At 38.2% G+C, this 26,591-nt stretch overlaps 1 protein-coding gene across 3 annotated transcripts in view; it reads left to right on the forward strand.

The window, feature by feature from the left end:
* Positions 1-26,591, forward strand: part of FGF13 (fibroblast growth factor 13) — a 542,638-nt gene that overhangs the window by 320,009 nt on the left and 196,038 nt on the right. For 2 of the 3 annotated variants that reach the window (XM_012665256.1, XM_012665257.1), the window contains one exon: positions 528-695. The exons of the other annotated variant lie outside the window; for it this stretch is intronic. In XM_012665256.1, the coding sequence (XP_012520710.1) occupies positions 528-695 (168 nt within the window). The remainder of the gene's footprint in view (positions 1-527; positions 696-26,591) is intronic. 3 annotated transcript variants of the gene reach the window in all.

The following is a 26,591-nucleotide window of genomic DNA, read 5'->3' on the forward strand; positions in this document are numbered from 1 at the left end:
GATGATAGAGCGAGACCCTGTCTCAAAAAAAAAAAAAAAAAAAAAGTAAAGAACAGCATCCTTGATTCTTCTGTCTGACTTGGTATATACTGCTTGGAAGTGAGGCCCTCACCAGGAGCAGAGTAAGAAAAGAAACATAAGCTAATTAACTGATAATTGGTGAAGATTAGCCAGTTTCATCTGTAAATATTTATATTGTATCTCAGATTGAAACCTGTGAGCTCTACATGGCGTTTATTTAGATACAACATGGATATCAATGCTAAAATATTTTATTGAACTTTGGGTATGATTTAACACGGTTAAATTTTCATTGTGCGAGCAATAGAAGTATATATAGTCGAGTAGCTATTCCCAGGGCTTTAGTATTTTAAACTAAACCCGTTAAAATAAAATTGCTAAGCTATTAGATGTTTTTCTTAGGAATGTTGTTTCTTTAGTCTTTCCTGGGAGTAGATTTGATTTAAGACATTCGCTGCTTTTCTGAAGCTCTAACTTGAGTTCATTTTGTTATGTGGTGACCACAGTTCTGGATGACGCCCCCCCTGGCACACAGGAATACATTATGTTACGGCAAGATTCCATCCAATCTGCGGAATTAAAGAAAAAAGAGTCCCCCTTTCGTGCTAAGTGTCACGAAATCTTCTGCTGCCCGCTGAAGCAAGTACACCACAAAGAGAACACAGAGCCCGAAGGTTTGTGCACGACGGACGCGTGTTTTGCTTGTTTTCTCTCATTCTTTCTTTCTCTTTCTTTTGGACTGTGCATTGCCCTCTGGTATGCTATGTGTTGTTCGGCCTCTTCCATAGCTAGGAGGCTCCCTGGCTGGCTGGTGGATGTGTTATGCAGTCTCAGATGGGACACTGTATAATACAGTCATCTCTGGCACAGTGTGCAGCGTCCTCCTGCTTTTCGTAGCTGAAACATTTTCAGTTAATGTCATTACACTGCCCGGTTTGGGCTGCCTAAGTTGCTTGCTTCTATAGCCAACATCTGGCCAAGTCCGCTCCCATCACCTTGCATTCCTGAAGCAGCAGTCAGCTGATGAATGACACTTCTAAAATGAAATGATGAGAAGATTGTTTCAATTTTTAAAAACTCTCCTCCACTCCATAAAGCTTCTGCATTGCTCTTGAAGAATGCTCATGATCTACTCAGTTCGCTGAACGGTCCCAGACTTCCTATATAATGCACGCCTGGTTGCACTTTGCCATAGTGAAATGCATGCCTCCAGGAAACTATGAGTAGTTTGTCTTTTCTTTCCAGCTCAAGTACAGGTTTGGACAACTCTACTTGCTGTTACTTAAACTGAGGTTAATAAGGTATCCATTACACTCAATATCACACATCTATCTCTAAAGTTGCTTGTCTGGCCAGAAAGAATATTTATTCGTTTTCCCACCTTTTTTACATGTGATATATTGAACAGGAATATTTTTCACATTACAAATAAAATATGGTAAACACATTTCAACTTTCAAAATAACATTTGGGAATTATAATGTGTACATTAATTAAATACTTGTTGAAAAACAGCCCATCTTTCCCTCATATCAAATACTATTGATGCAGTTTACCAATGAATAACATTGGAAGTGACAAAATTCACCTGTCCTTTGGCAGTGGTCATACACTTTCCCATGAATGGTTCTTGTGTAATTTCTAAGAGCAACCTTGTTCCTATTTCAAATTGCCCTTTTGCAACATTATGAGAATTCTCATTACAACTGTCCCAACCTGGAAAAGACTGCTATGTGGGTTTAAAATTTCTTCTGTAAAGAAATTACTCTGAACAGACTCTAGTCCATAGTTTTGGAAGCAAAATTTTACATCTGAAAGATTTCCCTTCTCTTCCTTCCAAATAGAGTTTTAAATGTTCATTAACAGAAAATGAGAAGCCTACATGTGTCCATGTTTAATTCTATTTGAGCAATAAAGTAGAGCATTCAAATTTATTTTCTACCTCTAATTTTTGTATCCAAACTTGGCCACTTTGTGTGTGAGTTCTGATGTCGACATTTATTCATCAGGAGGTGTAAATCATGACCCTTTTACAGTGAGTAAAATCAATCTTTTAGCTGTTTAGTAGGGAAGATACTAACTTGATTTTATACTTTAATGAAAAAAGTTTAACCAGTGACAATTACTTTACTATATATAATTCATTCCAATATTTTCTGCTTTCTTTTCTCTAAAATTATATAAATACACACACACACAGATACTGTTTTGTTCTTGCAAATCAGCTTAAAAAACAAAATGTGGTTTGGTTAAGAAAAAATAGGCCATTTAAGAAGCAGCTGGCTAAATTTAGTCAAGCAATTGGTTAAAAAATTAAAATTGTTTTAACAACACTTCAGATTAAAAAAACAGTCGAATAACTAAAAACCCTATCTCTTTTGTTATTACATATAATTTTGATGTGATCTATTAATTTTTGAGTACCATCTGGAGTGTATTGTGAATACTGTTGCGAATGTTTTCAGATATAAAGAATTCTTCAGAGAATGGGTAGCAGTTAAACTCTCTTCTACAAGGTTTGGATAGTTTTTAATCTGTCATTTTATCCACATATTGAGTGGCTGCCATTGTGTTTAACGTGGCTGTCATTCTTTCACTTGTATACTTTGATGATGGACCTTGCCTTCTTTCAGATTTGAGATTTCTTTTAGTCTTACCTTCCTGTCGGGTCCTCCTGCCAGGATAGTGAAGCCAGTATTTCCCTCCTTATTCCTATGAATTATTTGTAAATAGTATTACACTCATTAGAGGTTTTCTGGGATGACTTTTTAATACTATTTACAATCATACTGTACCCTTTGAAACAAAGGCCCAGAAGCTAACGGTGAACCTAGACCTTAAAATGAAAATACTTGATCTCTGTAGAAATTAAAAGAATGCAGAAGACCTTAGATGGGGACAAAAGAAAGCATGCTGTGGAACAGGTCTTGGATAAATAAGGAAATAATGCCAAGAAATTCATATGCTTACTTCATGTAGGACACCGAAGCTCTTCATTTTCAAGAGGTGAGGTAACTGTGAGTTTGGAAGAGTTCAATGGCCATTCTGGCATCTTGGAAAATTTTTGCAAGACTAGTTTTTAAATGCTGTAAGGTATAGTCTTCAGTTCTCTCTTAAATTTATTGTAACATTTTATTATAATTAGTGAAAATAAAAGACCTCTTTATTACAAATGGATAGTATCTTAGATCTAAACTATGTCCATACATTGAAATGTTTTATTCTCATGTGAAGCATTTTGAAGAGATATTTCTTCTCATGGTCTCTGTGCCAAAGCATGAGATCTTCATTGACCTTGGCTGTGGATGCCCACCAATTCCACAGCATGTGAAGGCAATGGACAGGATGGTTAAGCTATCCATTGTTTGGTCTGACAATGCCAACATGCCAGTTTGACCTCTTCTGATTGTTTGTTATACAATGTTGAAAACTCCCATGTGAAAAATGAAAAAAAAATTTAAATTGAGGGTAAATAAAAGTTTGAACTCTATAAGTTTTAGAAATGATTAAATTAAATCAAAGATTTATGTGTATTATGATACAGTTGGAATTAATTTGCTTTTTCCTTACTGAATTGATAAAATCAACTATTTTTGTATTAATATAGGTAAAGCCTTGGTGTTTCTTTTGGTTGGCCACTGTTTGTAAGGGCCAGGTTATTTCCATAGTTTACTACCACTTGAGATTTGGTACAGGTAATTTATTTAACACTGTTTAAAGCCATCTATCTTTATAAAGACATTTTTATATTATGTCTAGGGTCCTCAGAATTCATGTAAAACAGTACATAGAGGGACTGAAAGTCCTCACGAGCTTTTCAGGATACACTAAGGCCAGATTTCACTTTGCCAAAACCAGGTTTCTATTTAAGAATATCCAATTTCAAAACAAATTCTTTAATCTGTTCCAAATACTTGTGATTTTCAGTGATGTGATTATTTCCATAAAAACCACTTACAATACAATATTATGTGAGTACTGGAATTTGGCTGAAGAAGCACACATAAGTATCTGAGAGTCTAATTTGGCCCAGTACCAGCAATGTTCTTTGTTAAAAAGCCACATGGAGAGTGGAGATCATTACCAAAATCTTTTTCTTACTGTTCCAGGAGTCTTTTGGCAAGTGGAACTATTAATATAATCTTCACAGCTTTATTCTTGTGTTAACTTTTCCTTTCTATGCCATGTGTGCCAAACTGAAATCACAGATTTAGAGTAACTCCTGGAAGCCAATCTCTTATCAGCATAGTTGCTGCTTCCCAAGTGCCACTTACTGGGCTTTTACTGATGTTTGAAGATTATTAAAAAGAGTCACACCTAAATGTGTATGCTTGTGAGTAGATAGTATTGAAAAATCTACAGAGAAAAATAAATCATGGATTCCCAATATTTGGTTTTAGGACTGAAAATTTCGATTACAATAGTAATTTGAAGGAGTTAACACAATATAGGAAAATATTATAGAGCTCAGTGATTTGTCACTGTCTTCTAATCAGGCATTTGGCCTTTTTCTGTAGTCCTGTTTTCATGTGATTTTTAAAAAGTACACACACACACACACCATCTCCCTCAGGACATCTGTAACCTTTTTATTCAGAGAGGCATCCAACCATAGTGGCTGTGGTTGGAAGAGAAGAGAATCTGTGCTCGAGACTGGTGGTGAAGTATGGCAGCTTTCACCAACCAAGAGAAAGCAAAATTACATGCTAAACGTTAAAGGACTATATTTGCCACTAACATAATGTCTGTTACTCTGATAATGCCTTGATTATCCTAGAAAGATCATGTCACCATGAATGTCAGTCTTGCCTAAATGATAGGAGAGGAAGAAGGTAAAAGAATATTATGGAACATACTGAGGGAAATGTTTTTCTTTTCATCTTCATTTTTTTTCAACCTTGTTATCTCCTGTTGTTTATCTACTAAGTGAAGTATCACAAGAATAGATAAACAAGCACCACATGAACTCACCATCAAATTGGCATTAACTGTTTACTTTCCTCATCTTAATACTAATTTTCCTTTTGACAAAAATGGGTCAGTATTAATTTGAATTAATAGTTAAAGAAAACTAAACTACTACTATTAAATCTTTTTGTCACTAAGCTAGAATTGGGTAATAACTTCTGATGCTTGACACCTGAAAATGTTCAAACTGGGTTCCATGTCTGTCCCCTTGAGGATAAGAATTGAGGGGATATTCCTATTCTATTAGATAAACATGAGGCCGTGTGTTCAGGTGACTGAATAGATAAAAAGACTTTAATCTTTTTATTTCAAAGTAACTATGGCTTAGGGTCACCCTGCCTCTGATTTATGACCTGAAGAATGCCAAAACAACACCAGAGTTTTCTTTGCTCATTGAAGCAAATGGCAGCTTAATTGTAGAGTCACAGGAAAAATAAAAATATTGGTCCAAATTAAAGTTAGAAATCTGAAGGCTTTGGTAATTAGCAGTGAGCAAACACCACTGTCTCCCCACAAAGTGTTTAAACCTGTTTCTCTTGGTTGCAGGTTAATTTATTTCTTAGAAGACAACTTGTCATGTCCTAATAACATTAGGAAACCAGCAATGGCACTGAAACCCCTTCTGTCTTCTCTCCTATTTCCCCCACCTTATGGCAGCAAACACAAAATTAAGTCATATTTTAGGGACGGTTTCTACTCTCTGGAAAACTGAGTCTAATCAAGGAGGTATATGTAGCAGCCAATATGCATCTCAATTCAGTCTCCAGGCTGGCTTTTACAGTAGAGACTAATAACCATTCATTTGTTGAAAATAGGATTCACTTTTTAAAGCAACAGGCCTCCCCTCCCCTTTGAACATAGATGTTCCCATTGTGGTGGTGATGTTGTTTTCTTGAGACAAAGTAGTCTTTCCCTTGCAACCTTTTGAATGAGATGACCCTTAGTTAATATTGGGGGCAGATATTTGTCCTGTGTAAAGCCAGCATTGATGACCTGTTTGAGGCATTTATGCTTAAAATTATGCTGCTCTAGGAAAGTGCTCTGAAAGGTCTACTGGATGAATGACAGTATATGGAGGTGGTTTTGATTTTAAAGTTTCTAAATCAAAGTATGATACTTGAAAAAATCTGGAAATTATCTATCCATATGGGTGCTGCCTCCTTCAGAACCATTCTATCAGGGATCATGTTGCCAACATGCTCCTAGGCTCTCATGTCTCAGCAACTCCTCTTGGTTTTATTCTCTTCCCAGCCAGTTGATAAACCACTTAAGGAAATCTGTCCTTCTGTCCCAGCATGATATGACCCAGCTAGACTATGTTCCATGTTGATAAAAGCATAACCTGGATGACTTTTAGCTGATTCCCCAAATCAAGATGAACCCTAATATATGAAAGTCTGCCTCTGTTAAGGAAGGAGATACCCAAGAATGTGCTGCTGCCTCTGCTCCAATTTTCACCCTGTCTTTTGTGTTAAATGACAACTCATTTGCATGGTTGAAGAGAATTCAGGAATGAACTATAATCTATTTCACAGATTCTTAAGTAATCATCAGATCAATGTTTTCCAATTATGTTTCATGAAACGCTGATCATACAAGATATCTTAATGAAAAGAAGATTCTCCAGTCAAATATATATTTCCCAAATTACACACTACTCTTAGAGAGTCACAATGCATACGAGTATATTAAAGGTTTTGAAGAGTCTTGCAGATAAGGAAGCTGTCTTACTTTGGACAATTCGGTGGTAAACAACATCTTCCAGCTACAGGACCCTTTTTACTCCTAACACTGATCAATATCCTACAAGTAACACTTTAGGAAAGGCCATGCTGGCCCCACTGAGCAGTGTATTCTCATCAAAGATGGGCTTTCACCACTAGCACACTTCGGAAAATGATTGCTGTTCCCTTCCTCTCTGACTCACACCTACATCTTTAGGGAAGTGCTACTTAAATTGTGGACCATGGGCCTGAAATTCTTTGTTACCAGTCCAGGACTAGATAAGGAGCTTATGCCAGAAAGTAAATCAATGCACTGCTTCTTTCATCAAGAAAGTATTGCTCTCTTGCTGTGGAAAATAATGTCAGCTGAACCAAATAAAAGATATGCTTAGTGACATAAACACAGACCTATGCTAGGTCTGTGGCCCATAGTTTAAGAAACACTTTTAGATTAGCGATTTCCAAATGTGTGTGCACATCAGAATCACCTGAGGACCTTTTAAATAATATTGATGCCTGAGCCCAATGTCAGACCAAAACCAATCAACAAACCAAACCAAAAAAAAATCCCTGTGAAATCACTTGTGGCAGAGGCTCAACATGGGTACAGTTTTGAAATCTCCCCAGGTGATTCTAATGTGCTAACAGGGTTAGAGTCACTGCCTTAGAAAATAATCACCTTGGCATAAGGTCTGCTGACTGATGGCAGCTGTTAATTCAGAAATCTTATGCTGATTGCATGGGCCTCTTGAAGAGGTGCCCTGTGATTAGAGGGCCCAGCTAGACAGGCAGCACTTACGTGACCTTTAGAACTTGTGGCCATGTAAGGTATTTATCTTTGCCACCAGACACCCTCCCCCGCCAATACACACACCTTCTGAAGTTCCCTGCTTCTTTGCCACTTTAGAAAAATAATCAGGTTTCTCCATAGGAGCGTGGTAATCTGCCACCTTGTGACCAACATCCTTTCTTGCAAGCAATTGTTGCAACATTTTTTATGCTCTTAGACTGATGGATTCAGCTTGCAAATGTGGGTGGAAGAGTTTCTCGGGACCTACGTATTAATATAAGTGCACTTAGAGAAGGTGGAGAAGGAGAAAAGGGGTGTTTCAATATGCCAGAAAAGTACTGCCACTTCTTTACTTGATGACACTGCTCTAGAGTGATATTGCAAAGCTTGACTCAAACTGCTCATGGCCTGGATATCTGTCCCTGAGTTATGCCAGAGTTTGTCATCACTGAGGCATTACCCTCATATCATCTAGACATAATCAGCTACTGCAGCATAAAATTATTGTAGCATCATGTGTGTGAAAACTGACTTTGATATGATTGGGAGGCTTTAATTGCTATCCATGTTTATAAATCACTCCTAGCATTCTAAATTACGTTGATTCACGTATTCATTTGTTATATTCTACAGAATTTTTTAGTGTGCTTAAGAATAAACAGCTTGAATAATGCCCACTGGGAAAGTGTTAAACAAGAGACATTACATCCTGCATTTTATCAACACTTACCCTTGTCTTGCCTCACAGCCAATATCCACACTTACAACAACACATGAAAATCACTTGTCCACTTCCACCATGTGCTAGCATATTTCTACTTATAAGCCCCAGCTATTTTAAGATATATATTCTCAGAACAGCTCCAGGACAATCTTCCAGCATGTCAGCTTTGGAAGCAACAAGTATACATTGGTTCAAAGACCAGATCTACAAAGGGGAAAAGGAAGAGAGCACAATTCCACTGGGCCACTTCTACATCCAGTGAGAGCACTGTGCATAGCCCCTTAGAGGCATGATCACAAAACCCTGTCAGATAGGGGTTGCTACAATCATTGCACACATGAGCAAAGGAAGATGCAGAAAGCTTAAGTCACTTCCCCAATAAATGGCAGAATTTAATTTGAACCTAGTTTTGCTGGCTTCCAAATCCTATGCCCTTTCCCCTCCATGACTTCTCCACAAAGAAAGTGTAGAATGGTTAGTAAATAATTAAATTCAATCTGAATGCAATAGAACTGTTCCTAGATAAAAGACTTGCCTACTCTCCTTTCTTTAAGCCAGGGGATGCTCCTCTCCACCTATAAAGGTAGAAATGAGGAAACGTCATTTTTAATTATTAAAAAGCAGATTTTTTTGCTTAAATGTTCCCATTTCAATAAAGTCACCACCATTGATGGGAGTGTTATTAAGATTTGCCCTGAGTACTTCCCCAGTCCCATAGGATTAGATATTACTTAAACTTCTGGATATTAGCAATGAATTCTCTTTCATCAGTTGTGGGAACCCTACTCTCTAGTCTAAGGCAATTAATAATTGGAACAATGATAGGCAATTTTCCAGAACTTAGTATGTGCTGTAGGGGTAGAAAGGGGGTGATCCCTTTCCTCCCCATCATGATGGGTCATGGCCAATACCCCTTATAACAAAAACCAGGTTAACAGGAGAAAAGCGTAACAAATTTATTGTTATTATATGCAAACATGCACAGGAGTCATTCAAAATATGAACTCAAGGAGGGGCCAGATGGTTGAGGCTTAATGCCCTCTTCATAGGGGAGGCGAGGTATAGAAGTAATTGATTTTCAGCGGAAACGATAGGTCTAAAGCTCAGATGATGATTCACGGGAGCAAAGGTTGTCTTATTACAGTTTCTTAGGTGATCTCTTGGAGCTGCCCTCAGAAGAGTCCATGAAAAGTCTGTCTGGGCCTGGCGATGCGTCCCATTCTCTTTTCCAGTGATTGAGCTTTCCTGGTTGTTTGATGAGATCCCTAGGGAGGGGTCTTAAGGACAATTGTATTTCTTTTGGGAAGAAACTTTCTTGTTTAGGTAAGGAAATTCCAGAGAGAGTCCCTTCCTTCATTTGGGGGTGGGGCAGGGGAAGACATTAGAAGGATCTTGATTCTGAGGCAGCTTCTCAGGGTTTTCAGCATGTCCAAAGTGCCACTCTTTGGTTATAGCTTTCTGAGCCCCAACAATTCCAAGCACTTTACCTAACATTAATTCTCACAACAATCCTTGGAGATAAGAAGGTAGATATTTTTTTTTCTCCCCATTTTATGGCTAGGGAAACTGAGACTCAAGTGAAATAATTTGTCCAATGTCAACAGGTGGGAAATGGTAATGCCAATATTCAGATGCAGCTTGTCTCCAAAGTCTTTCAGTTACAGGAGAATGTGTCTCATACTAATGGTGGCCCCAAAAGGAGGTCCCACTTTATTCTCTAGTTATACCAGTGACACCAATCAGGTGTCAATCAGAAACACATTGTCTGATCTACCAAGTAACCCTTGGTGGAGGAAGCTTGTGCCTGTTGTTGGAAAAACAATAAATTAAAGAGGTGGCTTGTTATTGAGAAAAAAGAGAAATAGCCAAATTTAATTTTAAAATATTTTCAGGGCCAATTCTCATCAAATTTGACTTGGTCAAAATGCTTTATAGGCTGCAGTGTCAGAGTCAAGATTTATTCACTGTGCTGCTGTAAGCTTCTCAGCTGCAGAACAGCATTTGATCACCTCAGGCCAATTGACCTTCCACCTCAAAACCTTATCTCACACAATATTATCTGGTGACCTAAGTCCCTGAATGACAAAACTTTCATTACATAGCGAGCAGTGACTTAAGTAAGGCACATGAGGAAAAAGTCCTGCCAAACTGGGTTGGGTCACTGTCAAGATATTGTTCTTTGTGACTTTTGCAAGGAGCAGGATTGCATGCAATGGTCCATTTCCCTCCAAAAGCATGACAAAGGAGGTCCCAGGAATTTTCATTATATGTTATGTGCAGGAAATTATACACTGATTCTTAGATATCAATTTTAGCATCTTTTATGTGCAAGGTACTTTAGGTTTATTATTGCTATTCGTCCCAACCACCCGATAAGGTTGATGTCTTCAGTCTTAAAGGGCATAATAGAGAGACTGGAGTGGAGAGATGGGAAATAACTTGTTCCAAGTCACATGGCTAATCAGTATCCTAATTGGGATTTGAAGGCAAGTCTGTTTAACTCCCAAGCCTGATCTCTTCAGCATCCTCTGCTGCCTCAGCTACTCCTATACCCTGACTCCTCCTTTCATGCATAAGACATGAGAAAAGAGCTCAGCACCATCTTACCCACTGCTGGTGAGAGCTAATCTTTAGCTGAAAACTGTAGCACTATCTTTGACCTCTCAGAAGAGTGCACTTATCCAATACACCCAACAGGGCACTCCCTTTGTGGGTTCCCCACATCCTAGTTTAAATGTTGGACTATGCAGTAGGCAAGGGATGAAATTGCAGCATTCCTGAGCTTTGTCACGTGTTCCTTCCCTTTGTTCCTTAAATGAACATTTACTCACTACAGGTTATTTTTCCTGCAATGCTTGTTTAAATGGAGTAATGCTTCAAACCCCTAGTTTAGCTTATAGAACCACTAGGCCTTAAAGCTGCCTTAACTGATTCTGCCATGTGCTGCCTCTCCAAGAAAAGGGAAGGGGAGATGTAGAGTTCTGCAAATGCCATGTTTCTGAAGTGGGGTCCACACAGGTAGAGAAGGACTGTTTTAGGTCATCCAGATTTGGGCACTCCCAGTGAGAGCTCAGGAGTTCCATTCCTGCTCTGGACTTTGGGGCCCACCTTGGATTGTAGTCATGTTGTTCACTGAGAGGGGTGGCCCCCTTTTTAGGATGGTCTGTCCGCAAATACAAGGAGATTATAGGGACTAACACATCCACATTCAGATTATTTTCTCTTTCTGTCTCTCTCTTTTTGTGTGAGCACAGGTGACTTCCCCTGAATTAATGCAGACCCTTCACGGAGAACCTCAATGGAATAGGAGTTGTCTCAATTGAACTCTACCAGAGACCTACCATTGGCCTCATGATGGCACAGTTGATTCTATCCCTTCCAAAAGCAAAAAACACTGGGACAAGAGAAATGTGTCCCTTTGTGGTCACTAGTTGCCATTCAAAGAAGGTGTGGACACACACACACACAAATGAACACACACCCTATTTAAAATACTTTATTGGGTAAAAAAACACAAGCAGAGGAGTAGTAGAGCTCGCATGGTCCCTCTACTGGAATCCTTTCTAGGATACATACAGCCCAGCAAATCCCAGACTAATCATAGGCCTCTACGGGATAATGTGGGCTCAAGCAAGCCATTCTTACAGGAGGACATTTGTCTCGCAGGCTGCCTCATGCCGTGAGCAAAATCTGGTTCTTTGCAAGCAACAAGGAAGGAACAAAGGGCATTTCAAAAAACCACCCAGTAACTTTTCTCTTATGCTCCTTTTTCAGCCATTTTTCCTCTGTAATCACTTGATTTTTCTCTGAGATGATAGCATTTGGATCCATTTTAGAAGATGCATGAACTAAATCAGTAAATCTCTAATTGGCATGCACAGTTAGCTGTTCACTTAGTGGATAATTGGTTAAATATACCCGGAATATTTAGTGAGGGAGGTAAAATAAAAATCCCCAAAGCAAATCAGAATAGTTTGGGAACATTTTCCTTTAGTGCAGCTTTTTCTTTTGGAGTGGCTATTGATGTTTTAAAAGAGATCGATCTCCCTTCCCAATCAGGATTCCATTTACACATACAGCCTTTATTGCATCCCTACTGAACACAGTTTTATTAAATAGATACCACAAGCATAACACAGTATCTGGTGAGAGTAAGTGCTCAATAAATATTTATCATTACAAATAACTTATTCATTTAACACATTTTGATATTCCAAGTTCAATGGGTCATTTGCCTTAATTCCAGGCAGCAAGTGACAATGTTTATAAGCACCATTAGCAGAATTTATGTATTTGTCAACAGATATTTATTGAGTATCTTGCACAAGCCAGGAATTATGGTGGTTACTAGGCATAGCATGACAAGAGAGATACTATCTCTGCCCTCAAGGAGGAATTCAAGACTGGCAGGAAAAGGCAGACTTAGAACTAGTTGATTAGTAAGATTGTGTTACATTTAATATCATTCTAAAACACAGTGGCTTAAAACGCCAACACATTTTTAATTTCTCTTAGGCTATAGGTTGGCTAGTGGGTTCTGCTGATCTAGGCTGGGCATTGCTGATCTTGCCTGGGCTTAGTCATACATTTGAGGTCAGCTGATAAGCCAGGGTGGGGACTGACTGTTCTAGGATGAGTTTATGGAGGACAACTCAGCTTTCTTCCACATGTCTCTCACTCAAGTCCCATGAATCCATTTTTATATATTTTTTATTCATTCATTCACTCAACACTTACTGAGCAACTTTTCTGTGCATCAGGCACTACATGGCCTTCCCTTTCAAATGCTCAGGAATGACTTGTAGGCTGTTAAGAGACATTTAAAACATATCAGCCTGTGGCCAGTATTAAAACCATGAGACACCTAGGGAGAAGAGAGTAGGTAGAGAAGCAGGCCCTGCGGCACACCAACATTTTAAGGTGCTGTAGAGAAATAGGGACTCCTCAGAAGGGAAAGAAGGAAAACTGAGAGAATGGAGTGCTAAGGAAGCCAAGGGAGGACTGGACTTCAGAAAGGGGGGGATCAGTAGAGCAGAATACAGTAAGGAGGTGCTAATTCAATGCAAGCCTTTCATATATCCCTTTTAACATCTAGGCTTTGAAGTTCAATTTGTTTCAAGGTAGAACAGATGTCCCTCCACCACTCACACCCTTGGGAATAACTGGCATATATCACTGAAATGGTTAATACTGTCAAACTGCTACAGAAAGAGTAGGTCTTTGTAAAGATATCATTGATTTTTCTTCTCCATAATGCACCTAAAGTTTAAATCTTTGCCAAGACTGATTTATTCTTTTGTTTGTCCTTTTGAATGTAGTTAAGCTTGCTCAATATTTTTCTCTGTAACCTAAAAATATTGGATCACTAGGAATTAAAATTAAAATTAAATCACCTCCTGAGTTCAGTATTTTAAAACTGACATACTTTGGAGCCATATTAATATGCTGCGATCAAGGATGACATTATGTGAGTTTCCAATAAAGCAAGTTTTCTGCCAACTTTACAAACGTGCACTCTTTCTAGACTGTAGAAATTGATTCCTTGTCTAGCAGTGAAGGTTTCTTGCTGAATCAAAGAGCTAGTGTTTAAAAAGAACAAATACACAGTTGCGTGGTAAAGAACTGTTGAGATACAGGGTATATATAATTGAGCTGAGTTTTCATCTAGGATTTGCACATTTTCCTATGCAAAATTAGATGAAAGTTTTATGTACAGGGTGTCCGCTTGTCTGAAGTCAAATAACACTTCCTTAGTGGCCTCAAGTGAGGAAAGAGGCTTTGTATCTTCAGGATGGGAAAATAACAAATTAAATTAATTCATTTTTCATAGTTTAAGGTACAGTGTTTGGGGAAAAAATTCTTTCTGAAGGAAGCCTCATACTTGGATTGCCCCTTAATTCAGACTACATTAGGCTACTACCCATTTCTATACTAATTAATACCAGTGGCTGGAGCCCTTAGACACTTTTTGCTTAATGGCTTTTTCCTCAAGACAGGAAAATGTCATGGTAGAAAACACTGTATTCATGCACCTACCCCTAACGACATTCAGTTTTTCCTTAGCATATCCAATGCTACTTTCCTTCCTGACTTTTTCTCAATTGAATGTTTGCTGAGACAGGATCTTTTGCCTTTAATGCAGGTTGGGGTCTCAATAGTGGAACATATAAGCTAACCAGGGGGCTTGTGAAACCCTTTGATATCCTGTCATCCTTTTCTTGACTGTCTGCTAGCCTTGAGAAAGGGCTTTGAAGAGGAACGAGAAAGATCTCTGCAGGTAGATGGAAGAAGGTTAGATTTAACATGCAAGCTGAACTTTGTCTTCTCTCCTGTTTAGTACTATCACTGCTGGTGGGAGGGGCAGAGAGTAGAGACTGGGAAAGTCAGAAGCTGACCTGTGCCCCTAGAGTGCTCCAGGGCTTTAGTATTTATCATCTTTATGCACTGTTGTCTAATTTCTTTCAAAATAGAAGATTTGGATAAATCAACCAAAACATTGTAATACTTGATAATGAATAACATCAGGTCAAAAATTATACCACATTAACATGGGAAGCATAAGTGAGACCCAGTGAGCATATTTGTTAATGCTTCTATCCTTCTGTAAAAATTAGTTAAGGTATTTACTTTTCCCTTCAATCAGTGGTGCCATTCCCTGTGTTGAGCTAGACCAGGGTTTCTTAATCTCGGCACTATTGACTTTTGGGGCCAGAAAAACCTTTGTGGCCAAGGACTGCCTTGTATATTATAGGATGTTTAGCAGCATCTCTAGACTCTACTCACTAGATGCCAGTAGCACCCCCTCCCCAGTTGTGATAACCAAAAATATCTCTAGACATTGCCAAATGTCCCACGAGGAGAAAAATCACCCCATTAAGAACCACTGGGTTATATAATAACTATGCAAATAAAACAGAGATGGTCTGAAAATTTCTCTGTTTTTTTTAAGAGCCAGTCAAAGTGTTTCTGTTTAACACATTAACTGCCTCGTGAAGCAAAACCCTGCAGTTGGCTTGTGAAAATCTTACTTATTGATGTTCTTATTGTTACAATTAATATTGACAATTTAATTCTAAAAACATGGATTGCACTTCATATAACTCACACACAGAAAACAATAAAAAATAACAAATTAAAAAGGAGCGTTTTGTTTTAATAAAACACCATGGCCCCAGGGAATTTTTTTTTTCTAGTGTGGCAGTTAGTGTGTTAATCACAATCAGTGTTCTCCTTCCTTGGATTACTAAGGTAATAGTTTCACCTTAATCCAAACTCTGCCTTACTCCTCCTGATCCTTCCCCTATTCCTCCAATACCTTTAAGTTATTTAAGCTATTTAGAAGGCTTTCCAGTAGAGCTCAATGCAATGATTTTTGGTGTAAGAAAACTGAAGCTTCAGGTTAAGTTAGGCATTCCACAGTCATTTAATGGGTATCAATTTGGTTTCTTCCCTGTGTCTACTATAGGAGATACGGAGAAATATGAGTGAGTCCTTGCCTTCCAGGAGCTTATCATCAAAACTCCCATATATGAAAAGTAATGCAAATCAGTTTGTGTCATGGGCCCAGGCTCAAATACAAGTTCATTTAGGAAAGTCTTTTCATTGCCATTCTTTTAGAAGGCTTCTGTTCAGTCCAATCTTTTTCAGCAGAGCTGATGATGAACAGAGGTGAAGGTATTCCTCACCTCTGTTCATGATTTCATATCTAGTCCAACATTCAAAACCTTAGAACATTCAATATAGCCCTTCAGGCTCAACTGACACTGGGTACTTATAATTGTGCCAGGCACTGGGCTAGTTGCTTCACTCGGAGTGTTTAGTCTTTAAAAACCCTAAAAATAAACCATCACTTTTCCCTACATCATCTTGGTTCCTTTATGCTACCAGCAAGCACATAAGATCAGGAAAAAAAAAGGAATTTTGTAAAGCTTTGCATAATATTTTGGGGGACATACAGGAACTAAACTTGTTAAAGTTCAGAGAAATTAACACTGCAGAGGACTATCAAAGAACAGAATTAAATTTACCTCTCAGCTAATTTAATATATTTTGATTTATTTTTTTCAAAAGTAATTGTGGTCTATCTGGTTCCTGTTTCTTAGCTTTTATTTTGTTCTTTTATCATAGTAAAGTGCCCTCTGTGACTTATGTAACTTTGAATAAGGTCCGTCCTTTCCTTGGGTCTCCATATCCTTAGCTGTAAAATAAAAAAAAAAATGGATTGAGGTGTGCTGAATTCTCTTTTTTTTATGTATCTCAGAATGGTTCAAAATAAGACTCAATTTATTACTATGTTTCCTAAAAGCTTTATGAACAGTTAGAATGGAAATTGGAGTGGTAGATATTGTTGAAGTCTGACTACATAAAAATTTCAACTTTTTGCTCCTTTGATTGAGTGGAATGGTAGGTGGGGCTTCATGGCCATATGGTGATGGCGATGGGCTTCTCTTTTTTCAGATTCTTGCTGAAACACATGATGTTGATTCTGGGCAAGCTTTCAGAAGAGTAAAGTCTAGGCATGAGTTGGTGTGGGGATAAGGAGAAGGAAAAGTAACTTTCTGAGTATTTGACTGTCTTCATTTCAAAAATTAGTTAATATGACCAGTTAATAACTTGGCTAAGTAACTTACCCAATATCACACCATTAGAAAATGAGGGAATTGAAGTACGTAACCAAATTATCTTTCTTGAGCTGCACTCTGCTTTCTCCAAAAGGGAACCTCTCAGGACCCACCTTGAAGAGGATTAGGAGGTAAGCATACTTTACCTTTAGTGATCCTTTAACTCTTCCTTTTTGTACCTCCAATCTTGACTTCAGGGACCTAATGCTGTCACGACCCTGATGTGAAGAACCTCCTGTTTTGTGCCCTTTTCTGGATAAATAATTTGGAGCAAAGAAAATCCCCTCACCACAGACAGAAAGTCAGAAGCTGGGACAAAAGACAATGCTTGGTTGGGAGACTATCACCCTGGCCATTGGACTTCACACCTCTATTTCCTGATTCAATCATACACATCATATTTCACATCACTCCTCAATTCACCACCCCTGTTTTGGAGCTGCCCTGGCATTCAAACTCTCCTGCCTACACCCCCTTCCTTCTCTTCCAGAGACAGAGTGAAAGTCAGGTATGGGGAGGCTCTATTCTGAATGGAGCCAAGTATACTTTCACTTACCTTTCCTCTTTTCATTTATTAATAGAAAGGCATTGTTTTATTATGGTTGCTTCTTAAGAGAAGTACACAGAGGTAGGGGAACTTGTACACATCAAATTTTATCATACGTCTGCTTACATGTGTGCCTATTTCTGTTGAAAGTTGAAGAGCAATCCACATCCTCCCTGTGTGTAAACTGTTTCTGAGTGAGCATTAGGTATGATGGTGGGAAATTTATTCATCTAACTAAAAGTATAGAGCTTTTCAAATTACCTAGTTTTCTTTTAGGTGGTAAGCTATTATCCATGGAATCAACACGACTGTTCTATGAACACCACAGCTGCTCTAATCTCTAATATTCCTATAGCTATTCCAAATTCTAATGGTTTAAGTGATGAATGGTTTACGTCTAATGGATAGCTAGGAAAACACAGGGCTCTTTTAGTTGGAATGAAAGCTGTGCAATCTTGTAAAATATTGCCTGAAACCACGTGTCTATCTCGCCTCTCCTCACTGTTGTCCCCAGCATCTGACATTGGATTATGAGCAGCAATTAACATAACCACCATTTCTTTGAAGGCCCAATCTAGGTCAGATACCACCTCAAGTTTCTATAATCTCTATAGAAATCCTGGAATGTGGGTATTGTATCCCAATTTCCTACATAAGGAAACTAAGTCTCAAAGAATTTAGGCAGGGCAGAACTAGGGAACCCTATAGGTGTTAAAAATACAATGTGATTTGAATTTAGATCACTATATAAGTGATCTAAACCAGATGGCTTCTCCATCTGGGGTGTCACCTAGGTTAGTGACTTGAACTGTTGTTTAAGATGTGACCAAATTTAAATTTATATTTTCTATTTACAACATATTTTATTCTAGAATAATAGGTATACTAGACACATAAACACTGCACTGGTAAATCTCTTGTTAGCTATAAAGATGGTGGCTGCATATATATGCATTCAAGTCTGTTTTTCCATAAATAGAAGACCTGATTTATTATCTCCATATCTGAACTTTTTTTAACTCAGGGACTTTCACTTTTCTTTTTCAGTGGACAACACAGCTCATCCTTATAATTTCAAAGTTAGTCAAGTTCAAAACTCTTAAAAGGCTTGCTCAAATCCAACCTCAGTCTTTGCCTTCCCAGATCTACTCCCAAACTGTCATCCTGAGACACTTTGATAACCAACCTCTCGTTCTCAATTTTTCAGCAATTTGCTGAACCCTTATGTCTTAGTCAGTTTCCTGTTGCTATAAAAGAATACCACAGATAGGGTAATTTATAAAGAAAAGGGATTTATTTGGCTCATGTTTCAGGGGACTGAGAAGTCCAAGATTGAAGGGGCACACCTGGTGATGGCCTTCTTGCTGTGTCATAAGATGGCAGAAGGCATCACATGCTGAGGAAGCACACATGCATGACAGAGGAAGGAAATTGAGCCAAACATGTTTTCATTAGGAGCCTACTCCTGCCATAACTAACCCACTCCCATGATAACAGCATTAATTCATTCATGAGAGCAGAGCCCTCATGACCTAATCACCTCTTAAAGGTCCCACCTCTTAATACCATCACAGTGGCAGTTAAATTTCAACATGAGTTTTGGAGGGGAGGTTTAAACCATAGTACCCTCCATTTTAGTTCTTATCACTGCTTCCCTAAAGTTAAAGGGCTTTTTCTTCCCATAGAAGGCAGGTCCTATGACTTTTTCCTGGTGCATAGTAGGTACCCAATGTAAGTTTCTCAGTTGAAGACCACAATGCTGCTCTTTTAGAAAGCAGATAGGGTAGCATACCAAGTAAATAGAACTCTCTGTTACCTCTTAATGCACAAAAAATTACTTCTTAGAATTGGAAAATACTGTGTGTTCCACACCGCTGTTAAGGGCATGTTTGTCTTACTAGTAAGTAGCTTTCACAGAATGTGTTGCAGAATAACGTCTGTCTCTTGAGTGCTGTTTTACCTTAATGGAAATTTTAAAATGCAGAGTGAACAATAGATTCATTACTTTATCAAGACAATTAGCCTCCACATGGAATTTTCTTGCAGGTTACTTTGGGTTAAAGACATTTGGGTTGCTGATTGTATTTTTCTGTATTTTTAATTCTGAGCTGTGAGAATCCATTCGTATATATCATTTTCTCTTAGTGCCTTCTGCAGGGTGCAGTTAACTATAGTGTAAACCGCTGTACATGATATTCTGAAGGTTCTTCAGAATTTGTCTTCACCAATGTGTTCATGAGAGAACATTCCACTAGAACGAAAAGAACACAGAACTCGTTGTTGAACAAACCTGGATTTTAACCCCACCTCTGCCACTTACTAGCTGGGTGATTGGGAGAAAATGATGGTAATATAGAGACAATAAATGGATCACACAGGGTTGTCTTGAGGATTGACTGAGGATAGTTGCGGGGAGATGGCCACGCTCCCAGCAAAAAATCAGGTCCCTTAGGTAGGGCTTGTTGCAAAGGATAAGAAAATAATAGAAAATGGAAAATAATGGAAATAAAAGAATACATAGAGATGAGGGTATAGTTTTATAGATTTATAAAGATTATAGGCAAAGCGGGATACTCAGGGGGCCTTGGATCTTTCTGTCAATCACAAAAGGCCAAGAGTGAAGTTTTACATGGGCATTTATAGGTACAGTGATCAGTTGCCAGGGGTAACATATTTACATAACAACAAGTAGTTCCTCTTAGGTTAAAAGTTTTTCAAAAGGCTTCTTCAGATCCCTTAACTAACTCTACCTTCGTGAACAAATGGTTACAAGATCTTTCAAAGACTAACTTCTAAGTTCTAAGGTAAATTTATCACTTAACAGAAGGGTTAAACAGAGATATAGTGGCTCCATTTTTTCTTTATCAAGTTATTGTGTATTGAGACAGGTAGTCAGGAGTTTAAGCAGGAACTGTCCCTTGAGCTAATTGCTTTTAGCCACAGGTGTCTGTCTGTCTGGCGGGCATTCTTTGATCAGCTCTCATCCTGTGGCTCTTAGCAGACCTGCTTTGCTTTTCAAAGCAAATCCAAACCTCAGGTCTGAGAATCGTGGCGCCATTGTGGGAAACAGCCACCACTGATCTTTCAGAGGTGCCCTCCTGAGGTGAAACAGCTTTCGATATGCAAACTAACACGTTCACATATTGCTTCAGGGCAAAGCTCTGCAAAACTCCTGAGACGTTTCTGTCTCCAATATAGTTATATTAATTTATGGAGCAACAGATAGTGCCTAGAACATAGCAAGTGATTGATAAAGGGAAACTATCATTATTAATGATTATGATGATTCAGCTCTGGGGGAGTCCTTTAACTCATCATGCTATCCTTAAGCCTATGGCCATTGCCATGTATAAATGGGCCTTCAGAATCCTCAGTAGTTTTTAGCTACCCTCCCAAACTACTCACTGGGACCTTTCTTGCACTCTGCTTCTACACTGTTCCTGAGTTTCACCTATTCTTTCCCTGGCACTTAATAAATTCTAGTTATTCTAATTGTTGTTAAAATTGTCTTTAGAGCAGTGTTTCCTAGTATGTTACCCAAATGAAATGTTCCCCTAAGAAAGGTCCCAAGAATAAAAACTGTTGGAAAAACAGCTGCTTGCTCTATCTCTTCCCTGGAGATTTGCACTGCACATTAATATTAAAGAATCTGAAGAGTCCTATATTATTTATTTTGTGTCTATAAAATTGTTTTTGCAGTTACAAAGTGCTACCCTCCACCGAAAGCTGTTCTGTGCTTGCTGTCTTAATTTCTATATTCAGGACCCTCAATATTCTCTTTTTACTTCAGGTGAGTCCCTCAATAGGCAGGGGCTATGATGTTGAAGTCACTGCAATCAGGCCACCAGAACCATAGAACATACTGATCTGTTCATTAGAGGTTTTCAAGGGGTTGGTTCTCAATGCCGTTTTCTACCTTGGATACAAATTCTTCCAACATTAAAACATGCTCAGGTAACTAGAAGACTTTTCCTTGGATACCAGCTGAATTTCAAAATGTAGGCAATGAAACAGGGAGTAGAATCTCATATAGAGGAGGCTGTGTGCCATATATGCACCCCCCATGCTACAAATCCTTATGTCACAGCTTTGTGGCTTGTGTTTCTGTTTGTTGTGCCTTAATATATCAGTGTACCAGTGTAGTGCCATAAGATCCATTTTGGAATAAAAGTTACTTAAGATATGTAGCTATTGAGCTAGGGTCTCTTGTGTCATAAGCAAATCCTACTTTTTAAATATTAACTATTTGAGCATTTTAATTTATAAAAATGGTAAATGGGAGCAATTATTCATTTTGCTAATGGATCCACTGCAAGATTGCTTTGTAAAGCCATTCCAAAGTATATTTAAATAAGCATTGATTTATATGCAACTTTCTAAGATCAAACCATTTTATTAGATAAAGTAAGGAATAGCTGCCTTAGGCTATGTGGTTTGATTCTGTCCCTTATCAGCATTCTTAGGATCTGATTTTTTGTTTCTGCATAGTTGGCACATCATGAAAAGGCTTTCATGACTGGAATATTTTTGTGAAATATTACCACCTGAATCTTTCCTTTTACCAGTTGAGAAATGTAAACTTTAGACCTGTATTTATATGTTTTATATTCTGTGGAAAGGTACCATTCTTTGGTTTTGTTCTGGATAAATTTTGTTTGAATGTTATAAATGACTTGTATGGAAATAATTTAGGCATTTAAGGGATGTGCCAACATTTAGGCCACCTGGGTGCCATTAGTACATTGTAGAAGTATGTTGTCTAATGGTATTAATTTAACCTAAAAGACTTAAGAGGTTTCCAAAAATAGCAAACTCCTTCCCAAGAGTACCAAATGCATTCGGCAAGTCATCCTAAAACTGAAGAGTTATAATACTATGGTCCGGTGGGATATAGCACAGACAAATATTTAAGAAAGGACAGATGTAATAATCTACTAGAAAATATCTTTATGAATCAGAAAGCTGAGCTGGTGGTGAGTGAGAGGATGGATTGCTGTTCAATCAGGAAAGGTTTTTTGTTAGATGCTATCTCCGTGAATGCCCTTGTCCACATTGTGAAACCCACAATTGGGAATCTAGATGTATTCACAGGTCATTGCCTGTGGAGTTAAAAGCTCCCTGTTTAAGAAGCCAAATAACCATTCTGATGTGAGTTTTGCTGCCACTATAGAACCAAGTATAGTGGAGAACTTTGTACCCTACTGGTGGGAAGCCTAAAATTCAATTTTTGTCTGTCCATCTCTAAAAAATATCAGCTTATTTTCATGAGATAAAGGGTGAGCCTATCCAATAATGTCGATTGCTTACATTTTTAGCATATATTATATGCTAATCACCGTGCTTTATGTACATGCTTTCATTTAATTCCCATTTGGTAGATGAGAAAACTGAGGCTTAGAAGGTAACTTGCCCGAGGTCACACAGCTTGTAAATAGTAGAGCAGGGACTCAAACCCAGACAATTAGAGTTCAGAGGTCAAGTTCTTAACCATAGCAGTTCATTTTGAGAGAGTTTGTGTGCTCATCATGGGGGCCTGGAAGGTAAAGAAAGAGTTAGTTTTTCCTTTGAAGCAAAGGCAAGAGAAAGCACTAAGTTGTTTTTATTTAGTTTAGTTGCACATTACAGAGCATCACTATGTGCCAGGTACCATGTTAAGGCTTTATACTCATTATCTTTTGTATCCTCACAACAGTATTGTGAGTTTGATCTTATTATTCATCCCCAATTTCAAGATGAGACAATGGAGACTTGAAGAATGAATTTGCATTTACTTGCCCAAGATCACCTAGCTAGTAAATTGTGGAGCTGGGATTTGAACCCAGATCTGTCAGACTCCAAAGACTATATATCCCTTAACTATTATGTATATATTGCGCTCATGAATGACTCACTTCTCACAACCAAGATGTTACAGTAAGGTAAGAGGAAGGGAAAATGTGCCTAATAACAGTCCAACCATCACGTGGTCTTATCCAGTGTGAGCCTAGAGTCACCAACTTTAAAGGAATGCTTTTCTCAAGTCCTTGAGCTAGTGGTCTTGTATGCATTAAAAAATGTATTGGGAGCTACCTGTGTAGTGGAAGAAATACCCAAAGGAGAAAATGTTTGAGCACGAATATCATTCTTAAGCACAAATAGAGTAGGGCATATAATTGCCTTGCAGTAACAGTCTGCCTATTGAAGCAGAAAGACATTGTTCCTTTTCCTTGGGGGCATGAAGCTACAGCTAAGGGAAGGAAGGGAGGTGACTTAGTGACTTTTAAACATAGAAAATTCTAATCACAAGCAATCCCTTTTATTCAAAGGCCAATGTTAGCCTATTATGGGTTCTTTGAATATGCTAAGAAGGAATATAGACAGAATTCAGTCAAACTTGGTCAGTACTTATGGCCAAGATCATACATAGCTCCACTTAAGATGTACTTTTTAAACTAAGAATAAGATGTTGCTGCTATTATGTATCTTTAGCTATTCCTTAACTTTTGATTTCTATAAGGTCACTTTTGAACAAATAGTATCATAGTTTCTCAGGTTCTAATTTTTTAGGTTATTTATACTCTGGTATATAATAAAAGAAGAATTCTCCCTCATGGCCCTTCATACTGGCAAGTGAGTAGGTTAAGTGCATCTAGGATATAGTCTTGCCACTGAAGTCATCAGTCAGTCATATATCCTGTTGTCTCCTAAACCTCTGCCACTAGGCTCAAGCGTCTGCCCCATCTGAAGCCTACTCAGTGGATGAACTCTTCCTTTGCAGAAGAAAGTCCAGCCAAACTCCCTTACATTCCCTCTTTGGCATCTTCAAACTTACCTACGTTTGCAGTCAGCCTCAGTCCCATTCCCCATGTTATGGGAACTGTCTCACTTCTTGTGCAAAGTTAATCCTCCTTCCCCTTTTTACATGTACTGTGGATCACATTCATCCTGCCCCTTAAGTGACCTTGATCTCATTCAGTCCTCCCTCTCTTACATTTCTAGCCTCTTCCTTCTCACTTCACTGACTATTCTGTCTTTCAATATATAAATATACTCAGATAAAGGAGCTCTGGAGACTAGATGCCTCTTGGTGCTAATTGGCAGAGATAGGAAATACAGGAAAATGAGTTACAAGTTCATTCTCATGCTTCAACTATCCCCTGTATAAAAATAATCCATCAGTGAAATGTTCTGATCTCTTAAATGGATATAATGATATGGATGTGGCATTGTTCTTTTGAGGATCAAATGAAACAATGCATATCAACTCACTGAACAATGTGTATCACCAAACATAGAAAATAACACCTAGTAAGAGCTAAAAAATGATGATAGTTGTAGATGTGATGATATTTGTAGTACTTATAGTCGTAGTAGCAGGAGTAATTTTTATGGGGGAATTGAACTGAAATACATTCAGGATGCCTTTTACTTTTACAATTTTGGATCCCATAGCCCACTGTCCAATCCTTTATCCTAGTGTTTAATACATTACAACTGTACCCAAACCATCTACTGGTCTCATTTCCTCTCAAAGCTTCCCTTATTCTAGGTAGATTTGACCACTTGCCACTCATGAACATGCTGTGGACCTTCATGCCTCATGACCCTGTTCATTCTGTTCCCTCTGTCTTTTCTGATTTTCCCCCTTCTCTATCATACCTAGAACGATATACTCTAATCAGTGATGTTTTGCTCATCCCCACACTATCCTAGGCAGAGTTGGTGATCCCACAGTCTCTTTATATACTGTACCACATTGTATGTTCATAGTTGCCTTGATTTTCCATCTGCTACACTTAGAACTCCTGGAGGACTAGGATGAGTTTACCTTGGTATTTCCAATGTCTAGATAAGTACTCAGTATAAGCCTAATGATTGTATTAATGGACACCTACTGTGGCATCATGACATTACCCATAAGGTAAGGAACTGTGTGGCTACTTTAACCAACATTTTGATCACATTATTAGAGATTCTTCATTTTTAAAATTTTAAAGCAGTTAAACAGCAATGTTTAGAGCAATGTTTAGTCCCTTTCTTAGACATTCTACAGATGGGAAATTAATGCAATATTTGGTTGCCTCCCTTCTACTTAAATGGATGCTAAAAAATTGAACCTTTTAGCTTCTTAATTATAAGGGGCAAGTAGCCCCTTAAAAATAATTGACTCCAGTAAGCAGAATCTCTTCTCAGCCACTCTTCCTTTACCTCTCTGTGAATGCCTGAATGATTTTAGTGATTTCTCATCAAATTGAGAAAGAACTCTGCCATCTTTTCTGTTCAATGTGCATGTAGCCACATTGTGAATTTGGAAGCAGTAATTATCATCAACTTACTCTTTCATCCAAGATGCAAAGCATGGCTTTAGCATTTAGCCAAGAGTTACAGAGAAGAGAATCCTGTTGGCTCAGGCTCAATCCTATTGGCAGGGTCAGGGGTATGATGCTGGTAGACAAGAATTGATTGAAGAGGAAGGAAGAATGCAGGGCTTCCTTAGGCAAGGAACTAGGATTGTTGCTTACTGTTGAGGTTGGCAATCTTATGGAAGCTAATGGTTTAGTTAAATCTTAGACATTAGCTACAGATATCTTAAAGAACTTACTTTGCTTTTCCTGCAAGGAGATTGGACCCTTTCTTCTGAAAGTGAATTTTCTACTTTGTTCTCTACTTATTGGCAACCTAAGGTTAAGAAGTTACCTAAAAAGTCAATTTATCCAAATGTCCCCTTTTATACTTGCTTGAATCATTTCAATAGTCTCCATGCCTCTGTCTTGAACATAGTGATTAAGATTTCCAGCTCAGCCACTGATCAGATACTTGTCCCTGGGCATGGTATTTGACTTCTCTCAGCCACCACATATGTAAAATGGTCATAATATTAGTACCTGCCAATTGGGGTCATTGTGAATATTTAATAGGAGAGGACAGAGGGAAAGTTAACTTTCATTGTTACTAATTGATTTTGTCCATTTTGAAGCCACAGTGTCACAACATGTCACTATTCTGTTTTAGAAAGAGAAAAAGAAGGAAATTATGGGTAGGACAGGTTTTCTTCAAAGAATGATTTTGAGTCAATCCCACTTACATTCCAGATATTTTGTAGTGTTTCTCTATTAATAGTATAAGGACTTGCACATGTTTACTTTTATCCCTATTAATTTATTTCCCTTTTCATTAGGTTCCTCATCATCTGAGGAACCTAGGTATTTTTTTTTTT

Source organism: Propithecus coquereli, unplaced genomic scaffold (assembly GCF_000956105.1).
Source record: "Propithecus coquereli isolate 6110/MARCELLA unplaced genomic scaffold, Pcoq_1.0 Scaffold99, whole genome shotgun sequence".
Lineage (NCBI taxonomy): Eukaryota > Metazoa > Chordata > Mammalia > Primates > Indriidae > Propithecus > Propithecus coquereli.